Here is a 27,984-nt window from a genome sequence, read left to right on the forward strand (position 1 = left end):
CACTTCTGTGATCAGAATAGTCATTCATACTATTGTTACCTCCAGTAATAAGAAATACCACTTATCAGGCCCTCATGAGATAAACAATTCTAAGTGCTTTACACATGTTGCGTTTTCCTCCTGCAGTTGCACTGGCAGATAAGCCTGGTCCCTCCCATGTACAGGTGTGGCTGCTGGCACTCGGGGAGGTTGGGTGGACTGGTCCCGTAGAAGGCAGAGCCAGAGTGAGAACCAAGATCTCTCTGACTCCACAGTTGGCCTGTCCAACTCTTGATTATTATGATAGGTTTTTGAAGTAGACAAAAGGCAATTCGTTCATTCATCAACCATTTATCGAGTGCCCACTCTGAGCCAGGCTGAGGACCCAACCACGAATAAGACATGACCCCGTCCCTTGCGGAGCTCGTGTGGGGCAGGGCAACACCTTTTCAAACAGCTGCCACCAGAAGTGACAGCAGTGGTGAGAACACAGTACAGATCTCCTTCCCAAGAGGACAGCCCTCCATCACTGACCTGGGTGGGTCAAGAAAAGAGGTTCATGAGTCTTAGGTGACTGGGGGAGGTGGCACATCCAGGAAGAGGCAGTTTTAGGATACAAGCAAGTCTGTCTGACTCCAAGGTGGAATTCATGATCCCCAGACCACGGGGGCTGGATGGGACATCTAGTCTCAGCCAGGCTCTCCTAGCTCCCCCGAATCTGACCTTGGCTTACTACCCATTGTATTTTCCCCTCCAGCCCTTCCTCGGCTCTGGACGGCCCTCCTGAAAAGCCACTCCTATCACTTGGCACAAGCAGATCCCCATGCACATGTGCGCCCTGAAATGCCTGTCCTTAGCCCTCATCCCACCTCATGTGTCCAAATAACCCCCTCCCCTCAAGATTCCTCTCAGGCCCTATTCCTTTCCAGGATCTTCTCTGATCCCCCCAGGCGAAGAGGGCCTCCTCCTTTCCCTACTGCTCCGTCACTCACTGTCTCTATGACACACTCTGATGCTTGGTTATTTTCAGCTTTGCTTTTTGAACTGAGAGGCCACGCCTCCCTCCTCTCCCCCGACCCCCCCAACCTCTAGCTCTGGAGTCACACAGACCTGGAGTCGAGTCTCAGCTCTGGGGCTTGACGGCTGTGAGTTTTTGGATGAGTCTTGAATCTCTCTGAGTATTACCTTCTTCATCTGTAAAATGGGCATAATTTTCTCTTTCCTGCCCACCCAAGAGTTTTATTATGAGAATTAGAAAATTGGGTCATGGATATAACGTCAATCCTAGCTTGTGGTAGGCATTCAATAAATTATAACAACAATCACAATAATATCCATAAATACTGGCTGTTTTGTTTTGTTTTTAACTCTATCAGTTGGAATGATTGCCTTCCTAATGGAGTTATAAACATTGAAAGCACCAACCACATCTTAAACAAATTTTATATTTTTCAAAGTACCTGGTACGGTGCTGGAAACATACTCGCTCAGTAATTACCTGGTAGGTAGCACTGAGGTTCTGGGAACAAAACAAAAGAACCCTCAGATGGGTCAGCCACAGTGATTCAGCTGAGGGACGCTTGTGCCACTGGAGCAAACATACTAACGGACTTTCTCTTCCCCCAAAGGAGTGTCCGATCCCAGGGTGACGCTGGACAAGAAGGAGGTCATAGAAGGCGGGGTCGTGATGGTCAACTGCTCTGTCCCAGAGGAAAAGGCTCCAATACATTTCACAATTGAAAAATTCGAACTAAATGTAAAAGGCGTCAAGCAAAAAAGAGAAAAAACTTCCCAGAACCAGAATTTTGTGACGCTGAAATTCACAGTTGAGGAGCAAGACCACGCTATATGGTTCCAATGTCAAGCGAGGATCGTTTCCGGGACCCACGTGGAGCCCTCTAGATCCATCAGGAGTGAACTGGTCACCGTGAGGGGTCAGAGTCCTACTCTCCTTTTTATCATTCTTTCTGGTTTGCTGGTTTGGTCTGGGGAGGAAGAGCCCAGAATTGGAAAGGGGCTGGGGCCTTCTGGCTGGACTGCTGTCTCAAGACTGTTCTTAATCACTTTATGTTTTTCAAACTTTCTGACTGTGACACAGTTAAAAATATATATATACATATATATTTCCCAACAACACTTAACCTTAATATACGATGCATTTTGCTATTTTTCTTTCTATTCTCTTTCAGTTTTTTAAAGCACTGGCCTCGACTCCTTGAAATGATGCCTTGTGTGACCTGCAGTTTGGAAACCATGGCTTTAAGCCAGTGAGGATCAGACACCAGGAAGTAGGATCTGGAGGGGATCCAGAGGGAAGGGGGGCCAGGTCCTCAGCCTTTGCCGCCCAGGTTTTTTTTTTTTTTTTTTAATTTATTTATTTTGGCTGCGCTGGGTCTTAGTTGCAGCACGCGGGATCTTTTTTAGTTGCGGCATGCGGACTTTCAGTTGCAGCATGCGTGCGGGATCTAGTTCCCAGACCAGGGATCGGACCCGGGCCCCCTGCATTGGGAGCGTGGAGTCTCACCCACTGGACCCCCAGGGAAGTCCCTCTGCCTCCCACATTTGATGAGGGACTCCACTCTTCTGCCCACCCTTCCATCCCCAAGACATTGGACTAATAGGAAACAAATGAGGTGACCTGAGAAATGCTCTCAGGAGAGAAAGGCAACAGCAGAGGGGAGCCTGGGTGTCAGTGTCCAGGACAGAGAGAGCTCAGAGCTCCAGGTTAGGCAACCCAGCAGCTCCCGGTGACCTGAGAGGGAAGCAGTTGTGAAGCAGGGAGGAATCAGGAGAAGGCACAGTCTACTGCAGAGAGCCGCAAATGTATTCGGGATAGGAGCCCTAAAGCTTATCATAAACGACCCTCTGCTTTTGGTACCTTACTTCACCTCTGCCCAACGTGTATACATAATACTTTATTTATGTGTATATATTTACTATATAGTATTATGTATATATAATATATAGTATTTTGTATATACGATATGTTTCTTATTATAATACATGGTGTGGGTTAAATTTTCAGAAAACATGGTACTATATAAAGTATGAAATGACAGTCTTCATAGTAAGTACCACTACTCAGAGAAAACCCTTGTGTGGTCTTCTAGACTTGTTCTGCTCATTCATCATGTACACACACAATTTTTGCTTGTTTTTCTTTGTTTTTACAAAAAAATAGGACCAGTCAAACATTCTACCTTATAACTTCTTTTTAACAACCATAACATATATGGACTTTTGTCCATATCAGGAAGTACAGATCTTTATCATTTTAGTGGCAACTCGGAATCCTGTGCCCTAATACGTTTGCCTCGTTTTCTATTGATGGACATTTAGGTATTTTCCCACTTTTTTGCTATTAAGACAATCTTGCTTATACTTATAACTTACACATACTTATACCTTCTGTACTTTCGTGAGTATTTTATTATTATTTATTGGTCAAATTGTTGATTCAAATGTTTTGTGCATTTTCAGTATTGAAAGATATCGCCAAAGTGCTCCTCCAAATGGACGAACATTTCCATCAAAAGTGTTCCATTTTCCCACATCCTCACCAACACAGAATATTATCAATGTTTTGTTATTTTTGGCAATCTGATTGAGGTGCAGTGATATATCATTGCTGTGATTTGTATTTCTTTGGTCTTCCATGAGGTTGAGTATGCTTTTTATGTTTATTGGTCTGTTACATTTCCGCCCCCATAAACTGCCGGTTCATACACACTTTGCCCATATTTACCACTTCTGGTTGATTTGTTTGAGCCCTTTATAAATTAAAGGAATGTGCTCTTTCTCAGGTACTATGCAAATATTTTACTCAGTTTGTCATGTGTCCTATTTTTTATTTCCGTGAAGAAGCTTTTAATCTTTAGTTAATCAAATTTATGCATCTTTTGGGAATTCCCTGGCTGTCTAGTGGTTAGGACTCAGCACTTTCACTGCCATAGGCCCAGGTTCGATCCCTGGTCTGAGAATTAAGATCCTACAAGCTGCACGGCACAGCCAAAAAAAATCTATGCATCTTTTTTCCTTACGGTATCCAGTTCTGTGATTCACGCCTAAAGTTCCTCCACACTCCAAGATTATTAAAGAAAAAAATGCACCTGTGTTTTCTTTTACTGTTTCTGTGCTTTAACTTTTTTTTTTCTTCCGCATTTAGATCTCTGGTGCATCTGGAGTTAGATGCTCTCTCTTTTTGACTTTTACTCAGGAAAAGACTTTTTTTTTAATTATACCTTTTTATTGTGAATTTAAATGACTTTACAGTAAAAAAAAAAAAAAAAAGAATATTAAAGTATTATGTTACTCTGAATTCACTTCTGGCATTTTTTAATGTTCTTATCTACATTTTACATAGTTGTAATCTGTGTACATACTCCCTTACGCACTGCTGTTTTTTTGGTGGGAGCAAAGGCCTGGCCCTATTTCTCTCACCATCTCCTGAAGATCCGACACCCTGATATCTGACCCATTTTATTAAAGCAGTGTTTTTCAAACTGCATGAGTCATGAAATCAATTTAGTCTGTCACAACCAGTATTTTTACAGAAGAGGTAGAATAGATTAGCAATCACTTTTGGGGGGCATACGGTTATTTAAATATGCATTTCCACGAAGCTGCACTTTGGAAAGTGATGGAATATCTAGGCTGAAATGCCAGAGGTCCATGAAATGGTGCAATAATTACCTAGGAAATCCTTGGTGGGCAGGGGGAGAGTCTGTTTGTCACTGCTGTGATGATTTCTGAGGTCATTTGAGGAAAGTTCTGTAGATGAGATCTAGGGAAGATGGTTTGGCCTTTGGGAAGCTCAAGGAAGTTAGAGAACTGAAGTTAAGAAGAAGGCTGAAGATGCAAGAATGAGCTAGAAGGGCGGGAGCATCAAAGTAGCCTAGGCTACGGTTTTTGAGAGGAAAGGTTGAGTTTTTTTAATTAATAAGGAAAAACTGTGGTTGGTATGAAAAAGAACAGAAAAGGGGAGGAAGTGCCTTTCCCCCTCACCCAGGTTTGAACCTGAATCCAACCAGCTTGTCCTCTTCTTGTAGAATCCTTCTCTAATCCCAAGTTCCACATCAGCCCCAAGGGAACGATCATAGAAGGGGATGATCTCCACATCAAGTGTACCATTCAAGTGACGCACCTGGCCCAGTCGTTTCCGGAAATCATAATCCAGAAGGACAAGGCGATTGTAGCACACAGCAGGCATGGCAACGAGGCCGTGTACTCAGTGATGGCCACGGTGGAGCACAACGGCAACTACACGTGCAAAGTGGAAGCCAGCCGCATATCCAAGGTCAGCAGCATCGTGGTCAACATAACAGGTAGGGCTGCTGCTGGAGGGTGTCGGCATATGGCGGGCTCAAGAAGCTGCTGTGCTGAAATCCAGGATGGACAGTGAGAGCTGACCCTTCTGCTCCTGCTGGTCTGAATGCATGTGCTCAGGCAGGGCCATGGTGCTGGTGGGGAAGAGTCAGTACAGAGCAAGTAAGCCGCTCACTGTGGTGGTTGAGGGTGCAGGTTGTGGCATCAGATCCCAACCCGGCCACTCAGTACCTCTGTGACCTTGGGTGCGTTATTGACCTTCTCCTTGCCACAACTCTGAGATGGGGATAATGACAGCCCTCTAGGACTCTTACAAGGACCAAAGGACATCACCCTGCCATAAAGGGCCGCATATAGAGTAAGCACTCAGTGAAGTGTCAGCTGGAGTTTCTATTATTACATCACGTTTTTCTTTCCTCTGTGCCAAATACTATGCTAGATCCCTGTATCCGTGTGCAGGTCCTATGACAGGGTCAGGAATGAGAAAGCATGACTAAACTCAAAAATAATAGTTCCAATTCCTCTTTGTTGAATACTGTATGCCTGGTTTACATACATGTTCATTTCGAGCTCACAACTGTAGTATAAGGTAAGAATTATGATCCTGGCTTTATGGAGGTGGAAGCTGAAGCTGAGAGGTTAGGTCACTCACCCAACAATTAGAGCAAGGGTCACCCCCAGGCCTGTTAGAGTTCCAAACCCATGTACCTAAAAGTTCCGTTGGACTCCTTCCTCCTTTTCCTGGCTTTCCTTTTCAAAAAGTACTCTACTTTGGGAATTCCCTGACGGTCCAGTGGTTAGGACTTGGCCCCTTTCACTGCTGGGGCCCAGGTTTGATCCCTGGTTGGGGAGCAAAGATCACGTAAGCCATGCGGCCAAAAAAAAAAAAAAAAAAGTACTCCGCCTCTTCCTGTGTATTGTATGTATTCAGGCACTAGAATGTAAGCTGATGAGGGCAGGGACATTATCTGTTTCATCCAGTGCTATATCCTTAACACCTAGAACAGTGCCTGGTACATACTAGGCATTCATATCTATTTGTTGACTGAACAGATGAGCATTGGATAACAGTGTTCCAGAGGCAGAGAGAGTCGGCACTGCTTGGTTCCTAAGTGAAAGTGTTCATTCATTCATCATTTGTTCACTCATTTGCTGAAAGCCTCCTCTGTGTCAAGCATAGAGTGTACAGTCACAGTGACAGTCACCAGTATCATAGGTGGGCTGCCAACTACCCAACCAGGTGATTGGCCTGTGTGGGGCCCTGCTAGCAATTTAGTTTATTATTGAGAATGACAAGTGTTTTGGTGGCACATACTGTTCACTGATAAAATATAATTATCTCATTAGAGAACAATATTCAGTTCAACATATACTGAGCACCTTCTGCATGCTGGGCAACTTTTGGGGGATAGGGAGCTGCCTAAGGCCAAGCTTTGCCTTCGAAGAATTCACAGACATAAATAGATCATGAGAATGCAATGCAATGAACAGCTACATTAAAGGGATGGGGGTACTGCTGTGGGAGCTGCAGGGACCACGTGACAAACACATGGGCCGTTTCACCAGCTAGAGCAGCACCCTGACCCCTCAGGCCAGCCTACCTGAGGGAAACGTAAAGCATCTTTGGACCATAAGATACTATTGTTGTAGCTGATCCCCCACATCCAGAAGTCCAAGTCATGCGGGGTACACAAGTCAACCAGGAGATGAGTCGCCCTGGGCCAAGAAAGCACAGCGTTAGACTCGGCCTGCCTCTCCCACCCCCTCAGCCTGGTGCTCTGTGGTCCTGTTCCACGTAGAGCTACTGGAGCCAGGCCAGGGCTGGCAGGCAACACCCTCACGTTCAAGTGCTGCAAGCCCTTGGACATGGCTCCAGGCCCACTTACGCATCTGGTTTTCCACTCCTCTGTTGCTATCAAGCCTCACTGTAAGTGGCTCTATATAGTGATGTTGGAGAATCACAATAATTTTGTGAACATAAAAATCATTGAATTAGTAATTTGTCTTTGGATTGAAAGTGGGTTTCCTTCACCCCTCGCTGTCCACCTTTTCAGACTCAATCTGCCACCAAGTGCTGCCAGGACTCTCAACTCTGCCCTTTCATCTTGTCTCTACAATCACACCCTAACTCTGGCCCTCACACCAGGATGGTTGCAGGGGTTCCCCAAGCATCTCTGCTCCAATTCATCCTTCAGCCAACCTGGAGGAGAAGCACCTATTCGACATCATTATTCAGGGGCTTAGCCACCTTCACCTTGACTCCACCCCCTTCCAAACATCCCATCCCACTCTGCCTGGAACATCCTTTCCCCTTGGCCACTGGAAAACCTCTGTTGTCCTTAAAGACCAAGCCGCAAATCTCCCTCTAGGCTCCCCCAGGCAGAGTCCCATGGCCACACCTCAGTCCCCATCACACTCTTCTCCTGTCTTCAGGTAACTGTCACTATAAAGATTTAGCATCCTTCTCCACCGCCCTGGGTGAGCGCTTGAAGGACCAGGTCTGTGCCTCAATTCATCTGACAACATTGATACTTAGCACAGAGCCTGGCACATTGTAGGAACTCAGTAAATATTTGTTCAGTGAGTGAACAAAAGACCCATCCTTGTTAACCCCCATGATGGTCCAGCTGGTCTGTTTACGTTACCTCCTTTACAAACAGACATTCCCTGACAACATCGTATTCCTAATTCTAAACCACTGTGCACCCACCCTAGCAAGCTGTTTTATATTTTTTGCATTTTTGTTTACATGTTTTTATTTTTTAATAAATTTATTTATTTATTGTTTATTTTTGGCTGCATTGGGTCCTCTTTGCTGTGCACGGGCTTTTCTCTAGTTGCGGAGAGCAGGGGCTACTCTTCATTGCGGTGCGCAAGCTTCTCATTGTGGTGGCTTCTCTTGTTGCAGAGCATGGGCTCTAGGTGCGTGGGTTTCAGTAGTTGTGGCACACGGGCTCAGTAGTTGTGGCGCACGGGCTTCGTTGCTCTGTGGCATGTGGGATCTTCCCGGACCAGGCCTCGAAGCCGTGTCCCCTGCATTGGCAGGCGGATTCTTAACCACTGCACCACCAGGGACGTCCCTGTTTACGTGTTTTTAAATGTAGAGTCATTGCTGTGGGATTCTTCCGGTCATTTTTTTCACATTTTTTGGTGTTTGTCCAATGAGATCGTAAGGCACTTAAGGAGGTCAGTTTCTTTGGTTCCTTTTCCCCACTCCTAACCTAGAGCTTTTGATGGTGATCTGAAAAGAGGTAAGTCGATGTTTATTATATGGAAGGACAGAGAGATGGGACATGCCTTAATGAATTAATTATTGGGATATCACCTTACTTGCAGTTTTATTTTATTCCCTGTCAAGGAAACTCGGAAGACACCGTGGACTGATTATGATGGAAATGAGTTCTATTTCCATCTGTGGAATATCAGTGAAGACGATGACAGTGTTGGTTTTTACTTCCAAACCTCTATGGCAGATAAATTTAGAGCCAAAGGTAGAATTTGGTCCCTGACTCCTGGTTGCATTCTCAAACTTCTAAGAAGGTTTCCTAAGAGAAACTTTGAGTCTCAGTCTCTTTCTTAATATGAGGATAGTGTCAAGCATTACTGGCTCCTCCTTCTTTCTGCATCAAGGGTCATAACCATGAAGTCACTGTACATTTGCTTACACGAAGGATCCAAGTCTCCACATTGGTTAAGTAGTTAATTAGTAATTTCCCTGCTGCTGAAAATAAAGACATTCACCATAATTACAAAATATTGATATAGTTCAGGGGATACTTAAATTAGGAGATGGCAAGACTTCTTGAAATACAGCCTCAGTCTTTACTACTGTTGACATCCAACCTACATTATGGTACTAATAACTCCTTACAGTAGCATAGCATGTTATAGTTTACAAAGTGTTTGACCTTGGGAGGCTTCAGGTGGCATCTTCATTCTTCTCCATGGGGAGTGCTGGAGGGATGGTGGCCAAGCTGCCACTTGTCCCCAACCCCATGCCATGACCCTGCTTCAAGCTTGGACTACATTGCCTCCTGCTTCCAGTCTGGGCCCCTCCAACCCCATCCATTCTCCTCCCAAAGATCTCCCTGCAACACACATCTGATGCCATTCCCCTGACCCAGACCCTCCATGGTTCCCACTGCCCTGAGGACATAACCCACGCTTTTTTATGTGGTTCCCAAGTTCCTTGAAGATCTACAAGCCTTCTTCTTCTACTCCCACTATGTCCCAGGCTGCCTGAACTTTGAGGTGCTTGAACCTCCTGCCAGGCCTTCCATATGCTATTCTCTCTGCCTGTGATACTTTCCATCTTTGCCTGGATAACTTCCTCCAGGAGCTCTTTCCTGATTCTTCAAGCCTAGGTTCTGTGTCCCCTCTGTGGGCTCTACTGCAAACACTATCTGAATCACCCGCTAGACTTAAGAACTTTGGAGTCAAGGACTGTTTCTTTTTCATTGCTGTCTCTCCTATGCCAAGCACAGAGATGGCCTGAAATAAATACTTGGGGAATGAAATGAGTGAGTGGATGAATAAATGGGTGAATGTCTGAGTCATTACTTGCTGCATTACAAGTTGCAAAATTTTTCTAATCCATGTCTGTGAAATAAATTGGATTAATGAGGGAGGCAAACCTGCCATTGGAATCCCAGGTGAAGAATGAACCCTGGCTCTTGAATTGTGTGATCGTCAGGTACATGAGAAGCAAAGGAAAACTTTGTGCAGGAAGTTGGGAAATGGTTCTGTCAAAAGCAGCTGGGCCGAAGGCCTCTCCATAAATGGGCTTTCGGGCCGGTACCCAGAAACATCTCACCCCATTCCCACTCACTGTTTTTTTTTCAGAGCTGTTTTCCAAGCCAAAGCTGGAATCTTCCGCCACACGTCTGGATCAGGGGGAAGGCCTGAACCTGTGGTGCTCCATCCCAGGGGCACCTCCAGCCAACTTCACCATCCAGAAGGGAGGCGTGGTTGTGTCGCAGGCTCAAAATTTCACTAAGATAGCCTCAGAGTGGGACAGTGGGACATACACCTGCGTCGCGGGCATTGGCAAGGTGGTCAAGAGTAGCAACGCGGTCCAGATAGCTGTGTGTGGTGAGTACGTCCTCGCTGGCTCTGAGGGTCTTGGGACTGAATGGGAGAAAGGGAATTTTTTGCCAGGCGCCACCCTCTGTGTTCTGAAGGCGGTTCAGACTGAGGCGGGGTAAGAACTCGGGGGGAAAGAGAGAGGAGTGGAAAGGAGAGACCAAACAGCAGCAAGTGGGTATTTCTGCTCAGAGTACAGGAGAGAGGCATCAAGGAAAGTGTCGTTGGCAAAAGTCACGTTCATGGCTTTTGTGGCTTTATGCTGATGGTGCGGCCTCTGAATCGGCAAGATTCTGCTGCTTGAACAGGCAGCCACCCAAAGGGTCAGGGAGGAAACACTGCTTAGTCGACACTAAACTTTAAGATCTAAGTTCCAGCTTTTGATCCCTATCCTGGCTCACCCGAAGGGCTAGGACTCCCAGTGGGCAGAAGTAGGTACTCGGACCACCCAGAGCCGGGCTTCTTAGACTTGAATGTGCATGCAAAACCGGGCACAGCGCAGGTCAGGATGGGGCCAGGTTTTGCATCTCTCACCAGTGCCCTGGGGATGCTCGTGCTGCTGGGCCCTGGACCACACTTTGAGTAGCGGGGTTCTAAATGGATGTGGAACACCAGGCAAGCTGTCACCGTCACTGTCCTTACTCATCATGATCCTTCAGTTTAGCCTTCCGTTTAAATCCAGCCAAGATTTCAGTCTCAACCGAAGCAGGGTTTAGCAGTCATCTACCTCACAAGGAAATAACGTAAGAGACGAATGTGGGTCGTTCCATTGTAATTCTTTTTGTTGTTGTAGCTCTTGGGAGGAGGTCATTTCATTTTATTAGCTTTATAAATAAGCTAAGTTCTAAATAATAACCTAGTATAATTCTTGTTTCTGAGGCATGAAATTTACTATCAGGAGAGGCTGAGGCAATGAGAATTTGTTTTAAAATATATTCTGTTTGGGTACTTGTACTTTTTAATATTTTTCTTGTGTCTTTTCTCAATACAAAAAAAAGATATGAATGTGTGTATATGTGTACATAAGATATGTGAAAATATAAGCATATATTTAGGGGGATGTAATGTTCTTCCTGAATTTGTGCCGTCCTTTTTTGTTTATATTACTCTCTTTCCCTCTCCCTCCTCAAGAATCTTAAAGCAGTCCTCCAAAGGTAGATAAGGCAGGCAGGCATTTTAAATTCGAGTAATGACAGAGAAAGCCAAGCCCAGAGTTTGGAGACGGAATCCCTTAGGCTGGATGTTTTGCTTCAGATTGTTTCTCTCTCTCTGTCGTTCTAGAAATGCTTTCCAAGCCCAGTATTTTTCATGACTCCAGGTCTGAGGTGATAAAAGGACAGACCATAGAAGTCAGCTGTCAATCCATAAACGGAACCTCACCCATTTTTTATCAGCTTTCAAAAGCAAGTAAGACTTTGGCGAGTCAGAGCATGGGCTCCAATGAGCCCGCAATATTCAAAGATAACCCAACGAAAGATGTAGAATACCATTGCATCGCGGATAATTGCCATTCCCATACCAAACTGGTCAGCGAACTTCTGCAGGTCAAGGTGATAGGTAAGTCATGTGGGAAGAAGGATCCATGTGGGACTGGGGCTTTAGTTCACGTTTTCAAAGGTTTGGGGTGGACAAGAGAAGTGGGTGGTACTTGTGCAAAGTCCATGAACGTGACGTGTGGCAAAGCAGACCAAGGCCCAAGTAAATGGAGCCGGAAAATATCTGGGGGTTATCCGTGTGGCCAGTGTCATCCTTTTTCAGAACCTTTCAAGTGAACTGCTGAAATCATAAGCGTAAAGTGTCCCAAGTTGAGGAAGCACAGAAGTTGTGCTTTGGGCTCCCTTAGCATTTGCTCATGTTTAGATGAACGGACAGTCTTCTCTGAGAATTGTAGACCAGAGCTCTTCTCTACCATGGACCCTCGGCGGGGCAAATTCTGTTGTGTGTGGAACCCACAGCAGTCAGAGCGTCAGGCTAACGGTCACTAGGACTCTCACACTCAAGAGAAACATACCATTGTCCTGAGATGGATAGTTTTCCTCAAGCCTCTGTCTTGTGCCTTTCCGGAGGCCTTAGGGGTGCCCATTACTTGCATCTCTGAGACGTTCTGCATCTTGTTGTAAAAAGCTTAAAAAGGCTTCCTCTTCATCCTCCTCCTTTTTGTTTAATAACTGCTTGTCTACACGTGCCATGTGGACATCTTGAGTTGGACAGTAGTTTCTCCTACTATTTTTTGGGGGGTGGGGGTGGGGCATGCCATGCAGCTTGTGGGATCTCAGTTCCCCGACCAGGGATTGAACCCATGCCCTCTGCAGTGAAAGCCCGGAACCCTAACCACTAGGCCACCAGGGAACTCCCTGATTCCTCCTACTATTAATGTATAGCCTAAGAGAAACAATACTTTTCAAATTAACATCAATATATATTAAGTCTCTCATGCCGTAGGGCATACAGAAAAAGAAGACATATTCTTTGTTTTCAATGATATAATGACAGGATATAAACAATGATATAAACACAGGATCTCCTGATTAAATAGTGAAGAAACAATTTAACACATTTGAATAACAGTGCAAACAAATATAGAAAAAAATGTTACCAGGCAACACATGTTTAATGGTCACACGAACTCTCCTTACAATGATGGTGATAGGAATTTAAGGCATGAAAGATATCATCTAGCTTGAGTGGGAAGAGCTGGGTCAGGAGCCAGGGTTCAACAGTGGGTGGGCAGAGAGGGCTAGAGATGGTCCCCAGCCTAGTCAAATAGGTGATCAAAAGGCTCCAGGGAGCAGCTCTAAAGGCTGTGGGTAAGTCAGATGCCTGGAAAGAAAGATTGGGAATGGAGAGTCATTGGATATAAACTGGTAGAGTAACTGAGCCCAACTGTACAGAGCATCAGCTGCCAGCCTTAGGAGTTGGGGGTTTGTCCTGTGTGCAGAGAAGGGCCAGAAGAGAGAAGGAGGGCATGCTGAGAATGGGGTCTTGGGAAGATTAACCTGCTGGTCCTATCAGTCAGAAGGAGCGGAGACTTCAGACCTTACAGTACCTTAAGAAGCTAACGTAGAAGCCCATGTGAAACTCTTGGTTTGAAGTGAGTCAGTATTAGTGGCTAATATTTACTGAGCTCTGACCACATGTCCAACCCCGTGTGAAGTTTGTTAGTAAATTATTCCCATTCATACTTACAATAGCCATGTAAGCCCCATGTTAATATCATCCTTACTTTACGATGAGGCAACCAGGGATTAAGATAAACAGCTGGTGGGCAGTAGGGTCGGGAACTGAGGCCAGGCAGTCTGGCTTCTGAGCCTGGCCTGCCACCACCCGCTTGTGCTTCACAAGAAGACAGGCTGTCAGGTCAGGCTGCACCCTCCAGGAGTCTGTCCTTGTGCTTGACCCCCACCATCCCATCCCAGGCCTGGTGCCCCCTTTCGTTGGGTCGGCAGCTCCATGGTCTTGGCCACGCCCTGCACTCACAAGAGGGTGATTCATAAATCAGATACCGGTCTGCTGATCGGTTCATTCTGACACTAGCAGGAACATACTTGGGAAGACAGTTTAGGATCAGAATTTTAATGGTTGAACATGGAGTGAAAGGGTCTGTCTATAGGAGCAAGATGAGTTCTTCTTGGATCTGCTGAGAATGAGAGGCTGGCAGGGCTTCTCAGGGGAAATTACCTCAGTGCAGGTAAAAGTCAAGACTTGGAATTCAGGGAAGTAACCTGGACTAGAGCTATATATCTAGGCATTAAATGCCATAAGTTTATGTGTTAAATTTGCAAATAGAAGCTATAATGTAGATGAAATCACCAAAGACGAGAATGGAGACGGCAAACTGAGGACTGAATTTTGCAGAAAGTCCACAATTTAAGGGGCAAACGGAAGAAAAAATGGTAAATAAAGAGGGAGTGGCAGGTGAGGAGGTAAGAGAATCAGAGTGTGAGGCTTCACAGAAGCCCAGGGAAAGCTGAGTTCCAAAGGAAGGGCAGGGTGACAGGCAAGAGCTGTAGGGAGGCCAAGGATGGGAAGACGGAAAGAACATCTACCATGGATTGGACCTGCAGGGAACTCAGGGATGAGTTAGTCAGGGGTCAGGTCATCTTTGAGTTTCTTCAAAACCAGAGATACAGAGCAGTTTCAGAAGCAGAGGGATAGAAGTCAGGTTTCCAGGCTAACAAGAAAGTGGGAAATGAGGACATGCAGGCAATTGGTTTAGATCATTCAAAGGAGGAGAGAAACAGGACAAGAGCTCGAGAAGGCAGTGCGTCAAGGTTATTTGCTCGTAAGATCTGGAGGTGCCATGCATCTTTGTAAGCAGAGGGAGAGAAATCACGTACAGACACACACACGCACTCTCACTTACACAATTACACACAGTCTCACACACAGACTCACCCAGAACAGACCCTAGTAGAACACATAAGTTAATCGTATAGTTGAGCTAAGTGGTCAGTAATACTTGAGGTGGTAAGTGAAGGGAGGTGTCCCTAGCATCCTGTGTCTAATCAATATGTGAGGGCAGGAGTGTCCATTGCTGCCCTTCTGGGCTAATCGGGGGAGGAACTGTGAAGATCGTGGGATAACACAAGTGACTTGAATAAAAGGCAAAGTCCAAGTCTGAGTCACAGTCACAGATAGCTGGTCTTGACCAGTGGCCGTGTCAGGTTCTCCCTCTTCCCCACTTCTCTTCTCACTGCTAATCCCTTTCCTGCTTTCCAGCCCCGGTGGATGAAGTCAAGCTCTCTATCCTGTTGAATGAGGAGGTGGAGTCTGGGAAGCCCATTGTGCTTCGATGCTCTGTGAATGAAGGATCTAGTCCCATCACATACAAGTTTTACAAAGAAAAGGAGGGCAAACCCTTCTACCAAGTCACCTTGAATGACACCCATGCCATTTGGCACAAGCCAAAGGCTAGCAAGGAGCAGGAGGGCCAGTATTACTGCACGGCCTCCAACAGAGCCAGTCTCTCCAAAAATGTCCTCCAAAGCAACACCCTGACAGTCAGAGGTGAGTCGAGGTCTCAACGGCAAAATGTCGTGTGAGCTCCAAGGGCAAGGCTAGAAAAGCACTTGTCAGAGGAAGTGGGTGGGAGTTTGGTGCATTTTACCGAGGGTTAAGGGACCAGCACATTTGCCAGGCTCTTTGGTTTCAGGTAATAAAAATCCACTCAAATTAAGTATAAAAGAGGAATTGATTATTATAAGGAATTAGAAGTATTTCACACAGTCCTAATTACAAATTCTCGGTGGAGAGACACCAGCTTGGGTCAAATGTGCGCCCATGGACCACCTGTGGTCAAGAGGGATGGGTCATACAGAACAGACATGGTTTTAGAGAAGCCCACCTATGTGGGCAGAGGGTGATTTATGGAGAACGGGGAAGGGTGAACAGACACCCTATGAAGAGTCTCCTTCAGTCCTATGGTCCTTTCAGACCATCACTGACTCGTTTTATAGCAGAAACAACTATTTCTGCCCCTCCTATGAACACAGAGTCCCTCAGAGGTAGATGCTCAGTGAAAGACATCAGTTACAAGGATATAAAAATCAGTCTGATTTGCTGCTTAGAGCTGATATTATTTCTTGCTGGCAGAGGAAAAACTGATCGATTTAAAATTTTTTTGCACTTCCAGTCTATCTCGCCCCCTGGAAGAAAGGACTTATCGCAGTGGTTGTCATCGGCGTGATCATTGCCACCTTGATACTTGGGGCCAGATGCTATTTTCTGAAGAAAGCCAAGGGTGAGCACAGTCCTTTCATTCCATTCTGACAGGCTGCCCTGCCAGGTAACCTGTCACGGATGTGAGGGGTTTCAGCCTCACGGGAGGCTAGTGCTCTGCTCCAGTGAGGGTCGAGGACATGTGCCTGATGACAGCCGTTTTCCTCCTGGGGGGTCACCTTGATAACCAAAGATTTTGGCTTTGGTGGGTGTGGAGATTTTACTGCCCCTGGATTTAGCTAGGCAGAAGTGAAAGCGATTGCTCTCTTAGTTGGGCTCCCCAGAAAAGATGAATTTGGGGGGAAGTTGCATCTACATGTGGTCAGAAGCAGCCCTTCGTGTGGATTTGGCAACATCTAGTCCTACAGTTGGTAGAGTTGGGCATGAGTGGAGACACCCACACACGCTGAATGCCTCCCAGTTAATCTTCTGGTTGTGCCACGATTTCTACCCTGTGCTTGGGGTTAGCCATGTGTGGAGGGAAGCCAGGATTACTCATGGACACTCAGGAATCAGAGTCAATTAAGCAAGATGCAAGCAAAAGGGCACAGCACCGGTAAAGTCTGCAAAAATTTTGGGGGGATAAGACGGGTTGCTTATCCCTGTTGGTGCTGCTGCCTGGGATGGGATGAGACAGATGGGATGAGGAGGGTTTTTTCCTAAAGCAGGAAAGGGGCAGCCCCCCTGGGAAAACAGTCCTAAGGCTGAGTCTGGCCTTGGCCTCAGGCCAGTTTGGAATTAAAAGCTCGGGGATTGATTAAGCCTTTACTTTTGGAGATGGTCTTGAAGCAAAGAGATAGTTGCCCGTTTATCTGGCTCATCTGGTTCCTGTGCTGTTGTCTTCCTCTCCGTCACATTCCATGACGGGAAGTTGCTTCTGGCTAAAACAGTCGAAATGTCAAATTTCAGGGAACATGATGTGAAATCTCTTGGTATAAGACCAAGAGAAGACCTGCTTCGTTTATTTTCCTTTTTAAAAAAGTGCGAATATATTTGGCTTTCTGTTCTCTCTTTTTATGGGTATTCAATCTTCAAACAAGTCAAATATGGTTGAAATGAGTGTTCCTGTCTGATATGGTTGTGGGTTCTTTATACTGACTTTGGTTCTTTTCTTTGTCTTTCAAAGCCAAGCAGATGCCAGTGGAGATGTCCAGGTCAGTGTGCTTGGAAGAGGGGTGGCTGTCCTATGGGTGTGGATAGACTTGTCTGGAGGGATTCCTGTCATTAGGAAGTTTTCAGTGGTTCTTGGCAAACTCAGAAAAATTAGGACCTTGGGTGTGAGCGGTGTAGGGGTGTGTGTGTGTGTATGCGTGTGTGTCTGTGTCTCAGTGGAAGATTGCCAACTGTCCTTCATGGGAAGGAATGGCTTTATTCTGAGGTCATGTCCTGTCTACACTTTTCCTTACGAAATTATAATGGTAGGTGGAATTTAAAATGTTTTTACTTACTTGGCAAAATAGAGTTGCCTTAAAAATGGTTGTACTATTTTTACTGTTCTTGAGATCTAAAATCCCAAAGCATGGAAACTATCGTTCTGTTCCTGAAAGAAACAATAGCACAGGATGAGGAATCCCCTCCCGACATGGGATTCACCTCATAAAGGACTCCTCATGTTTGTGCGCCCTTTGGCCCGGACACTTATTTCAACAGCAAAAAGGTTTCTGTCAAATAATCATAGAGCTGAAGAAAGCATTAGTTCCAAATGAGACAGTAAAACTTTCCTCACTTCAGAAAACTCTTCCTGATTTTCTCATGCTCTTTCCTTGATTATTTTGTTGGTTTGGAGTTAGAGCCAAAAAAATGTTATTTCTTTTTCCTTTTTAAATTTCAATTTAAGGCCAGCAGCACCACTTCTGAACTCCAGCAATGAGAAGACGTTGTCAGATCCCAACACTGAAGCCAACAGACATTATGGTACCATCATGGTTTTGTGCAGTTGTTAAGAGTTTTTCCCAACTTGCTCTACACTCTCCTGTCCCTCTGAGAAGCAGAATCTATGGGCGGTGGGGTGAGGTTGGAAGGGAAACTCTGGCTTCAAGCTGGGACACTTAATCTAATCAGTCATTGGGTGGTGAGCTAACAAGCAAAACAAAAGCGTAAGAAGAAAGGCAGAACATTGTGCTCTAATTTCACCACCTTCTAAATATCCCAAGGAATGAAAGGTGGAGAATAATTATAATGCTGTGGACACCCGCGTGGGTTCTCTTCACACACTGGACGCTGTGCAAGTGAAATCATTCTTCATTTGTAAGAGAGAGACCAGCTATCAAATGAAGGCATTGGGGGCTTCCCTGGTGGCGCAGTGGTTGAGAGTCCGCCTGCCGATGCAGGGGACACAGGTTCATGCCCCGGTCCGGGAAGATCCCACATGCCGTGGAGCAGCTAGGCCCGTGAGCCATGGCCGCTGAGCCTGCGCGTCCGGAGCCTGTGCTCTGCAACGGGAGAGGCCACAACAGTGAGAGGCCCGCGTACCGCAAAAAAAAAAAAAAATGAAGGCATTGGTAAAACATCTTCTCAGGTGGAATTATTTATTGCAAACACAAGGCAGTCTCATTTCAAACTTGCCCCAGTGGGAAACCAATTTAAAGATCTCACTGTTGATAGAGGCATTAAAAAAAAAAAAAGTGGTACAATAATGGAATACCTGGTTGTGAGATTTATCACAGCTTGAGAGTCAGATCTATAGGGTGGGGAGCCAGTCCCAGGTGTTCTTAATCCCATTAGGTCTGTGAGAAAATTGTTCACACCTTTTAGCAGGGGTGTTGTCTGTTTCCCAGAGGGGGCCATGATTAAATCACACAAAAAGTTCTGTCCCAGACAGTTTTGGGAATTAAACACTGATGTTCTTTTCTTTTTTTTTAAAATTTATTTATTTATTATTTATTTTTGTCTGCATTGGGTCTTTGTTACTGTGCACGGGCTTTCTCTAGTTGTGGCGAGTGGGGGCTACTCTTCGTTGCGGTGCACGGGCTTCTCACTGCGGTGGCTTCTCTTGTTGCGGAGCATGGGCTCTAGGCACGGGGGCTTCAGTAGTTGTGGCATGCAGGCTCAGTAGTTGTGACTTGCAGCCTCTTGAACACAGTCTCAGTAGTTGCGGCGCACAGGCTTAGTTGCTCCACAACATGTGGGATCTTCCTGGACCAGGGCTCGAACCTGTGTTCTCTGCATTGGCAGGCGGATTCTTAACCACTGCACCACCAGGGAAGTCCCCTGATGTTCTTTTCTAATTCTGTAACATCGTCACACAAAATAAAAACTTTTTAGAATACACCTTTTACAGGGCATTCCTGAGAAATCTTTTGAGAAATGAGCAATTCCTATAGTACTGAATCATAAACTTTTTAAAAAGTAAAATAAAATATATGTCGTAATAAGAGTAATGTGCCAATAAAGAGAAAAGAGCAAATGTGTCATTGAAGAAATTACATTTGGAAAAGTTTGGTGAATATTTAGCAAAAAGTAATCCAGTGCTATAGAGGAAATACCTCTTTGTGGTATAAAGTGGGTTCTGTTGGTAATTTGTATTTATACATAAGAACAAAAATATGATATTCTAAATTAAATGCTGATAAAGACTTATATTAAAATAGAATTTCCTCCCAAATTTCCAAAGTGCAGGAAATACTCCAATTCTTATTATATTTTCTCTGCATGGATTATTTCAGTTTATAAATGTATGTTAGTAATCACAATAGTAATTTGTAAATACGTAATGGAATGGAATGGAAAACCATGTGTTCTTCAGCAGTAATATTTGTAACACTTGAAAGAGTTCTTTTTAATAAAGAACAACTTGATAAAAAAGATCAAAAAGATTTTGCTCCTGCCCAGGTGGCAGCCTGGAGATATTGCAATATCTTTAAACCATGTTCTCATGGATCCATTTCTCCAGCTGAATGATACTGGTCCACTAGTATCCTTCATGTGTGTGGTCACTGGCTCACCCCTTCTAGAATTAAGCTTAATTTCTTCTGAGCTTGCTTCTAGTGAACAATTCCGAACTTTGAACAACTCATAAATAGCCATGTCCCTCCCATGCGATGGTGGGCACCATACCGGCTTTAGAAAGAGACCAGGCAGTGGGTTGGATGGGGCCCAGGGCCACCAGGAGGGTATTTGGACCCCAGCTACACTGCTGGTTGCCAACTACACTGAAGAATTTGGGCTTGACTCCTTTTGTTAGTGGCACTGAGTTTTCTAAAATTTATATAGAAAACTAGGAATTCCACTGTCACTCATCCTGTTATTTTTCAACTAGGTTACAATGAAGATGTTGGAAACCATGCAATGAAGCCATTAAATGAAAATAAAGGTAATCATCTATCTAACTTCTGAAAAATTAGAAACCTTTGCTTTTATATAAAAGACCCCTAGGAAAAGAACAAAAGCTGTTAAGGCCTGTGGCTATTTCCTCATGTCTCTTAAATGGAGATGCCTATTGCTTTCTCCAAAGATGCTGTCGTGTCTCTTGTTACTTGTCTTAAAGATAAGCAGCAGTGCTATTTTATTTTATTTTTTATAGCGTATTTTTCATTTTTTTGTTATTTCTCATGTATTTTTCATTTTTATTAAACATTTAGTAGATACAAAGTAATATTTATAAGTTATGTATAAAATATAAACAATAGCAATTCAATAAATAACTGCATACCCATCATCCTTTAAAAAAAAAGAACATTTCCACTACCTTTAAAGTACCCTGAGTACTTCTTCCCACCCCAGCCTCTTAACACTTTCTTTGCCAGCTTTATTGAGATATATTTGACACATAACATTGTGTAAGTTTAAAGTGTACAACATGATGATTTGCAGTAATGCTATATTAAAAAACACCTGTGACTCTACTATCCAAGAGAAGGGAGATCCTCCTGACTTATTTCGTAGCCCATTCTGAATGAGGAAGTTCCATTCTGGGTGTAACTTGATTTCCTATGTGTATGCCTCATACTCTCAAAGCAGTTTGGGGCTGGGGACCCCGTTCCCCATTTCCTGAGATCCTTTCCATCTTGGAGAAAGCGTTCTGTGCCTGTGGCCTTGGAGAAGTCTTCTATAGTTAACTGCTGTGGCCGATGCCAGCTGTTTTCTGTATCTAATGAGCTTTACAAGTCCTCACACTGTGGTAACAACGGGACCTGAGCCGGAGGGTCCTTCCACATCCCGGGAGTGCAGGCCTCCTCATTACCTCTCCCAGCCTGAGTTTTCTCGCCCACTTAGAATGGAGTTAAGCCTGCATCCAGCTTCCCTGTTAAAATACAGACTTCTTCGATCACTTGAATAGAAATCTCTACTGTGGTTCGAGACCCCCCAAGGAGACTCTGTCTAACCGCAGGCTGCTGTGGTTCTTTCGAGCAGAGCCTCTGACCTTGGACGTGGAGTACACTGAAGTGGAAGTGACCGCCCCTGAGCCTCACAGAGGTAACACCATCACTCAAGGGATTCCCCATGTTTTACTGTCTGCTTGGGTGTAGATGCCAGGGTGGGCTGTGCCGTGGCCCCCGGACAAGAATCTAGTCACCCTCATCACTCAGAAGGGAGGTGGTCTGCAGACAAATGGGCTGGACATACCCAAGGCAGGAGCAGTGACACCCACCCAGGTTTGGAGGTGTAAAATTTCATTAATTATTATTTATCATACTAGTAATGATGGCTGCATTTTATTGAGCAATTACTAAGTGCTAAGAAATGGGTCTGTTGAGAGACTTTTAGCAGGCAGCCTCACTCCTGGGTGTTTGGGCATCCTTCCAGAGGTAGCCCCCTTGCCCCAATCTAGCACCTTCCTTAAAAAGTTGCTTGCAGACTGAGCTTGTATAAATGAAATGTGCAAGGGGATGAAGGGGCTTGGCTATTTAAAGGGACAATTGGGTAAAGGCTTTTGAAAGCACAGACTCCCTCTGCATGTAAACAGTGGCACCATCATTATGCTTCAGGCTTTGTTTTTATTGTGTGGTTCTCTTGGGCACACTGCCCTGGAGAAAGCCCCTAGCTCTGGTCCTGCACTGGGGAGACTGACTCAGGGTGGGTCAGTCCACAGCAAGCACTAGAACGTCAATCTCAGCTGCTTCGGGCACCACAAAAAAAAACAGGCACATCCTCCTAAACCTCCTTAGTTCCCGCAGAGGCTGTCACACAAAGGAAGCAGCCACCCGAGCCTTCCTGCCCTGCTGGGAAGCTCGTTAGGGCTGTTGCTGTGCATCCCCCTTCCTGCTGAGGCTGAGGCCAAGCTGCGTCCACTCAGCCTTGCAGGCCCGGGGCTGCTTTGCAGACCATGCCTGTGTAGCCTCAGCCAGAGCCACGTGGTGATGGCGTTCTCTTGTCACCTCTTGCTCCATGATCTGGAAGGAGTTTGGGGTTCCTTCCTTCTTCCCTTGCTTAGCACGGTTCTAGGTACCATGTCTGCAGATGTGTCCGTGGGACCTTCCAGGCAGGGCCGTCCCCTGTAGCCCCTGGGGCTGGGTGCTGCACAACAGGGCCACCATGCCCATAGTCTACAGTCAGCATGGCCCCTGCAGTTGGTACTGCCTGATCTGCACCACTACACAGGGCATCCCAGTTCCAAGTCTAGACTGGACAGGGCAGGGGTGGGGGCCACGGCCAGCCTGAAGTTCTCTTTCTCTTTACTTCATGGTAAAGTGATTTGCTTGTTGGGTTAGCAAATTATGGGCGCATGATGGACCAGCCCCAGTGCAAGCAGCAAAGGTACATATGTGGTCCCCTTCTCGTGGAGGTGTAGCCCCTGAGGGAGTCAGGAAAACAAGGAACCGATGAGCAGATAGTATCAGGTTAGAGTCAGAGTTTGCAGGAAGAGTGGGGTGTGGTGGAAGGCCTGAAAGGTGATGCCTTTTCTGGCTGGGTGGTCCCAGAAGGCCTGTGTGAGGGGTGGCAGGACAGTGGGTGGTGGCCTAGAGCTTGGCCCATTTAAAGACCTGAAAGGAGACCTTAAAGGATCCTTAAATGACTCTTTCTGGTCCTTAAATGTCTGCAGAGAGGGCGAGAGGGAGTGGAGGCAGATGAAGCTGGGAGGACCAGGCGGGGCCCAGGGACTGCAGGGCCGCTGGCGTTCTCTTTTTGTTCTAGTCTCAGTGGACTGGGGGCCTTTGGAAGCCTTTAAGCAGCGAAGTGACAAGTTCCAACTTCCTTCTTTTAAAAACGATCCTTGTGGCTGGTGTGGAGGACGGATTAAAGGGAACAAAAGTGGAAACCGGGCAAGAGGGGATGAGGATGGAGCCAAAGTGCTGGCAGTGGATAGATTCTGGATAGATGTTACAGACAGACCGCAGTACTGGATGAAAAATTCGTGGCCAGGATGGGAGAGACAGAATGACTACATGCTTCTTGACCAAACAACCACATGGATGGTCGTGATGCCTGCGATTGGGAGGCACAGGCTCATGGGGAGCCTGGTTCGGTTGGGTTAAATTTGAGAGCCCAGGAGGAGACAGCGCAGGGGTCTTGGTGCTCAGAACCAAGTGTGGGCGGGCTCTGGCCGATGGGACTTTAGGGTGCTCCTCGCCGGCCTTCCCTGGTCCAGCCTGAGCCCCTCCATCACCATGCATCATGGGTGCCGTCCCACAGGTAACAGCTTACTTCCTCCTAAGGGGGCTTCAGACTTGGAAGGAAAGGGGAACCACAGCAAGAGGGCAGGGCTGAATGTGTGTGGGAAACCCCACTGCCCTCCATGCCCCACTGTGCTCAAGCAGAGAGCGATTGCCCTGGGTTCTGGCCTCTCGGTTCTGATACCTGTCCCAGAGGGCCGGGCCCCACCCTTACCCTGCTGCCGGCTGGGCCCGGGCAAGGTGGAGTTATGAGGGCTGTATGTGAGGCCTGGAAGGCTTTGGATTGAAGGAAACTGAAGCAGGAAGGAGCAAGGTTTTGTCCTTGGAAAAGCATCCGTTTTCCATTCCTTTGGGGATGTTTCCACGTTAGCAGCGTCTGGTTTTCTTTTTCTTGCTTGAAGGTGGGGAGCGGTTGAAGGGAAAAGAGAACCCCTGGGACCGGGCGAAGCAGGGGTGCTTCCCTTTGCCAAGCTCTGTACCTGCAGGGTTGTAACCAGCCGGGTCACCTTTCCCCAGTCTGTACAAAGGTGCTGAGTGGGCCGCAGGGGCCTCAGCAGAGCTGGACTGAAAGTCACTCGGGTGGAAATGGAGAGTTTCTAGGGGATTCAAGTTGTTTTCTGGACCCAGCCTCCTTGGCAGCTGAGGGACAGTGGGGGAGAGCGGCCTGGCCCAGGATGCCGTCCCCCTGTTTTCTCATGGGTGGGGAGTGGGGCATTACTAGATGAGGGCCAGACTTTGTGGGTTCAAGGCCAGTGGTGAGTCCACTTGACCTGGTCTTGGCCAACCCAGTTCCCTGTCCTCAAGGCCTCCCTCCTCTACAGATGGGATGGAGGAAGGAGTGGGGACCATGTCCAGCTCTAACCGTGGCTGGCAGCTGACCAAGTGGTCACTTGGAGGTGGAGGAGGGGTGGGAAGGAACTCGTTAAATCCTGGTCTGCTGCATGTTTGCTCTGAGACTAATTGCTGGGAAAACCCCATGACGTTGAAGCCATCTCTTTCTCTGTTAACAGAGAAAAACAGAAGCCAAAACAAAGCCCATCCGGAAACATCCCTGGCAGCAGAGACAAACAGCCTGCTGGCCTGGTTTAGTCGTTAGCAGGCAGCTGCTGCCTCGGAGCAGCGGGAGGAGGGGCACTCTCAGTGAGCTGCAAACCCCGTCCCCTGGCCGGGCGGAGCCAGGAGGGCAGTGGGGGAAACTGCTGGGCCAGCTGCAAATCTGGCAACTCAACCAAGAAGTGAAACCATCCTGCTGCCCTGGCTGATACACAGAGTTATGAGGTGAAAGGGAGTTGAGTGCAGCTCCTTGGGTCCAGAGGGTGTCAGAGCGTCCCCAAGGTGACCAGAGGTCTACCCGCCACCCCTTATGTGCCTGGGGGTGGTGGAGCTCCCAAGGGTGTCCAGGGCCCCAGGCTTGGCCGCGCAGTCCCTCCCCTCCATTCCCTCCCAACGCCCCCAGCTCCCACTGTGAAGGAGGATGAGTTGGCAGGGCCCCCAGTGCTCCTGGTATGCAGTGTCCTAGAGCATTTGTCACAGCATTGTTTGCATACCATCCGCCCCACGGCCCGGAGCTTCCGAAAGCTGGAACCAGGTCCCCAGTCACCTTTTCCTCTTCCACAGTGCCCAGCACACAATAGGTGTTAGGACCATGTTGAACGAGTGACTTGCCCATGCCTGACATTGAGCAAAGAGTCCCTTAGTGATGCGGTAGAACCCCCAGTAGATAGGGGAGTTGCTGGAGCTTCCCTCTGCACCTTCAGATCTGCTGCCATGGAGAGTGGAGAGTGGTGAGGGCATCTCTGCTGTGCTCTTAGAGAAAGGCAGGTGTCCCAGCAGGGGGTGCCTGGTATCTCAGCCACTCTGCTGAGTACCAACTGCTATTCGGTGCCCTGGGGGGAGTCGCTACGATGCCTTCTGCAAGGTCCTGGCACCCCAAGTGCCCCAAGTACAGCTGTCTATCTGAACTGCCACCCAAGCTTTCTCCTGCCATTTAGATCCTGACATAAGAACCACGACCACGTAGTGTGTGACGAATGACCGTGATTTTAATCCTAAGACCTAAAACTTCAGGGATCAGGCTGATCATGCCAAGAGTCTCCCGAAGTTTGGGAGTCTGAGACAGAGACACCCGCGGGGACGTTGACTGTTGCCTTCACTGTCCCATCAACCTTTACAGGTGCCCCAGGCAGCTGTGCAAAGTCTGGGATCGGGAGGAGCACGAGACCCGGGCGCTGCCCTAGAGGGCGTGGGGCCCGTCAGGGGAGATGCTTGTGGGGGCGAGTCGTGTCAGTGTGCCGTGGGCGCCCACGTAACTGCCCAGGGCACAGGGAAGGGGGGAGTGTGTCAGGGAGTGTGTAGGTGTGTGAGGGTATGTGCACCCAAGTGCAGGAGCGAAGCTTGTCCTGGGGCTTGGAGGATGAGGAGGAACGGGGCAAAGCAAAAGGGCCGTGCAGACAGCGGAGGAGTGTGTGCAGGACCAGGGCGTGAGAGAGGGAAGCCTGGTGAGTCGAGGGTATCTTGGTGCAGTTAGAATCCGTGTACGTGCCCTGGCCATCTGCCACTGAGGAAAACGACATCCACGTGGCACTGACCATGGCGGCAGGAAGCATCACCCAGTCTGGGGTTCCGTTTCCCGATTTATAGAGAGAGAATGCTGGCCCCACGGCATCAGGCACCTTTCTGCAATAAGGCTTCCTGGTCCTTTGTGCAGGTGAGAGGGAAGTGGCGGGCTGCATCCCCTGAGGGTCTGTGTGTGTAAGTGCATGTAGATGCACCAGGAGCGTGTGTACGTGTGTGTGTACATAACCTGTGTGTGTACGTCAGCTTAAACAGATGGCTGTACAGGGGCTCTTTGTCTCTCAAACCACTGAGGCTCCTCTGGGTGTAATCCACACCCTAAGTGGGTCATCTTGTCTGCTGTTTAGAAAGGGTCCAGACCAGAGGATCTGAACCCTGTCTGCATATTAAAATCCCCTGGGAAGCTCTTAAATAAAACACCAACACCAGGGCCCACCCTGGACCAATTCAATCGATCTGCAGTGAGGCCCGGCTTGCTGACGTTTGAAGTCAACCAGCCCAGTTGTCTAGAGTTGTAACTGGGCCCCAGCTTATCCTTAGAGTCACAGATGATACCCAGGCTCTAACCCTGACCTTGGGTAATTGGGAGACCCTAACCCAGCCTCCTGAGAGGGGCTGGCAGAGCAGCTGGACAGAGGGACACAGTGGCAGAGGAAGAGGGATGGGGCCACCGAGCTGGAGGCTACAGGTCTGTGCTGGGGGTACCTCTATCTGCGCCCCCTAGGTCCAGGGGTCCCACAGTGGCCTGTTGGCCTTATACTTCTAGGCTGAGAGTGATGCTGGAGGGACCATGATCTTCTAAAGCCGGGAAATGGCCTAGGCTCAGTAGTGACAGGGATTCCAGGGGCTCCTGGAGATGGGCACTCGTGGGGTGGGTAGTGGGGTACAGCCTTGCCTGGGAGCCTCCGACAATTTCCTGCTTCAGCAGTGAGCTGACCTGGTGCCCAGAGGCAGTTGTTGACCTGTGCTTGGTCCCTTTCCAGGTCTGGGAACAAAGGGCACGGAGACGGTGTACAGTGAAATCCGGAAAGCTGACCCCGGTGAGTGAGGGCCCCTTAGCTCCCCCAGCCGGGGGTTGGGGGGAGGGCGCTTCCCGCAAACTCATCCATGGGGTCCTGGGAGTGGGCAGGGGAAAGAAGGAGCCAAGGCAGCCAGAAAGGGTGCCAGAGTTGTTAACCCTCTCTTCCCCACCACCCTTAAAATGTGGCCACAGGTGACGTGTACTATTTATTTAGTCGATGAACACTTATTGAGTGCTGGCTGCATGCCAGGCAAACAGAACCTTATACCTTCACACCCAACTAACGGCCAGGTGGACCAAAGCGTGTCCTGGCACCCCTGTGTGCTCATGAGATGCCCAGCAGCATCCCGGGCACTCCTGACCCCAAGAGAAGCAGCGTGGCCCTGCCTGTTCTCAGGTGCCAGCCAGGGGCCCCACCTGCTCCTCACCCGGGCCCTGGTGCACTGGGGCTCCTGAAGGTCTTAGGCAAAGTCGGTGCTTTGCTTTGAAGACGTTCAGTAGCTTTAGCCTTTCTGTGAGCACGCCGACTTTGGGGAAGGGTGTGTGGATCTACTTCCGCTTCCTTTGATTTCAGCCCAGACCCCACTTCATTTCCCATTTCCACTGCTTCCTCATGGAGAGGTTCCCTGGGACTGAACAGACACGGAACTGGGGATGCTCCCAGCAATCTCATTTTCTGTGTAATTATTATATTCTATTCTCATGAAATGAAATCCACAAAGACCACTTTTA

At 47.5% G+C, this 27,984-nt stretch overlaps 1 protein-coding gene across 3 annotated transcripts in view; it reads left to right on the forward strand.

The window, feature by feature from the left end:
- PECAM1 (platelet and endothelial cell adhesion molecule 1) overlaps positions 1 to 27,984 on the forward strand; it is a 55,579-nt gene that overhangs the window by 11,916 nt on the left and 15,679 nt on the right. The window contains exons 4-15 of one of the 3 annotated variants that reach the window (XM_027081182.1): positions 1,608 to 1,913; positions 5,028 to 5,303; positions 10,147 to 10,395; positions 11,668 to 11,943; positions 15,106 to 15,393; positions 16,019 to 16,126; positions 17,231 to 17,258; positions 17,942 to 18,018; positions 20,363 to 20,416; positions 21,457 to 21,519; positions 27,215 to 27,271; positions 27,827 to 27,978. In XM_027081182.1, coding sequence (XP_026936983.1) covers positions 1,608 to 1,913; positions 5,028 to 5,303; positions 10,147 to 10,395; positions 11,668 to 11,943; positions 15,106 to 15,393; positions 16,019 to 16,126; positions 17,231 to 17,258; positions 17,942 to 18,018; positions 20,363 to 20,416; positions 21,457 to 21,519; positions 27,215 to 27,271; positions 27,827 to 27,888 — 1,844 coding nt within the window. In that variant the 3' untranslated portion in view covers positions 27,889 to 27,978. Of the gene's footprint in view, positions 1 to 1,607; positions 1,914 to 5,027; positions 5,304 to 10,146; positions 10,396 to 11,667; positions 11,944 to 15,105; positions 15,394 to 16,018; positions 16,127 to 17,230; positions 17,259 to 17,941; positions 18,019 to 20,362; positions 20,417 to 21,456; positions 21,520 to 27,214; positions 27,272 to 27,826; positions 27,979 to 27,984 lie in introns of those variants that run through there. The other 2 variants (XM_027081183.1, XM_027081184.1) reach the window with 2 other exon arrangements.

This window comes from Aethalodelphis obliquidens, unplaced genomic scaffold, assembly GCF_003676395.1.
Source record: "Aethalodelphis obliquidens isolate GAN/ISIS:26980383/991018 unplaced genomic scaffold, ASM367639v1 scaffold44, whole genome shotgun sequence".
NCBI classification, from domain to species: Eukaryota; Metazoa; Chordata; class Mammalia; order Artiodactyla; family Delphinidae; genus Aethalodelphis; species Aethalodelphis obliquidens.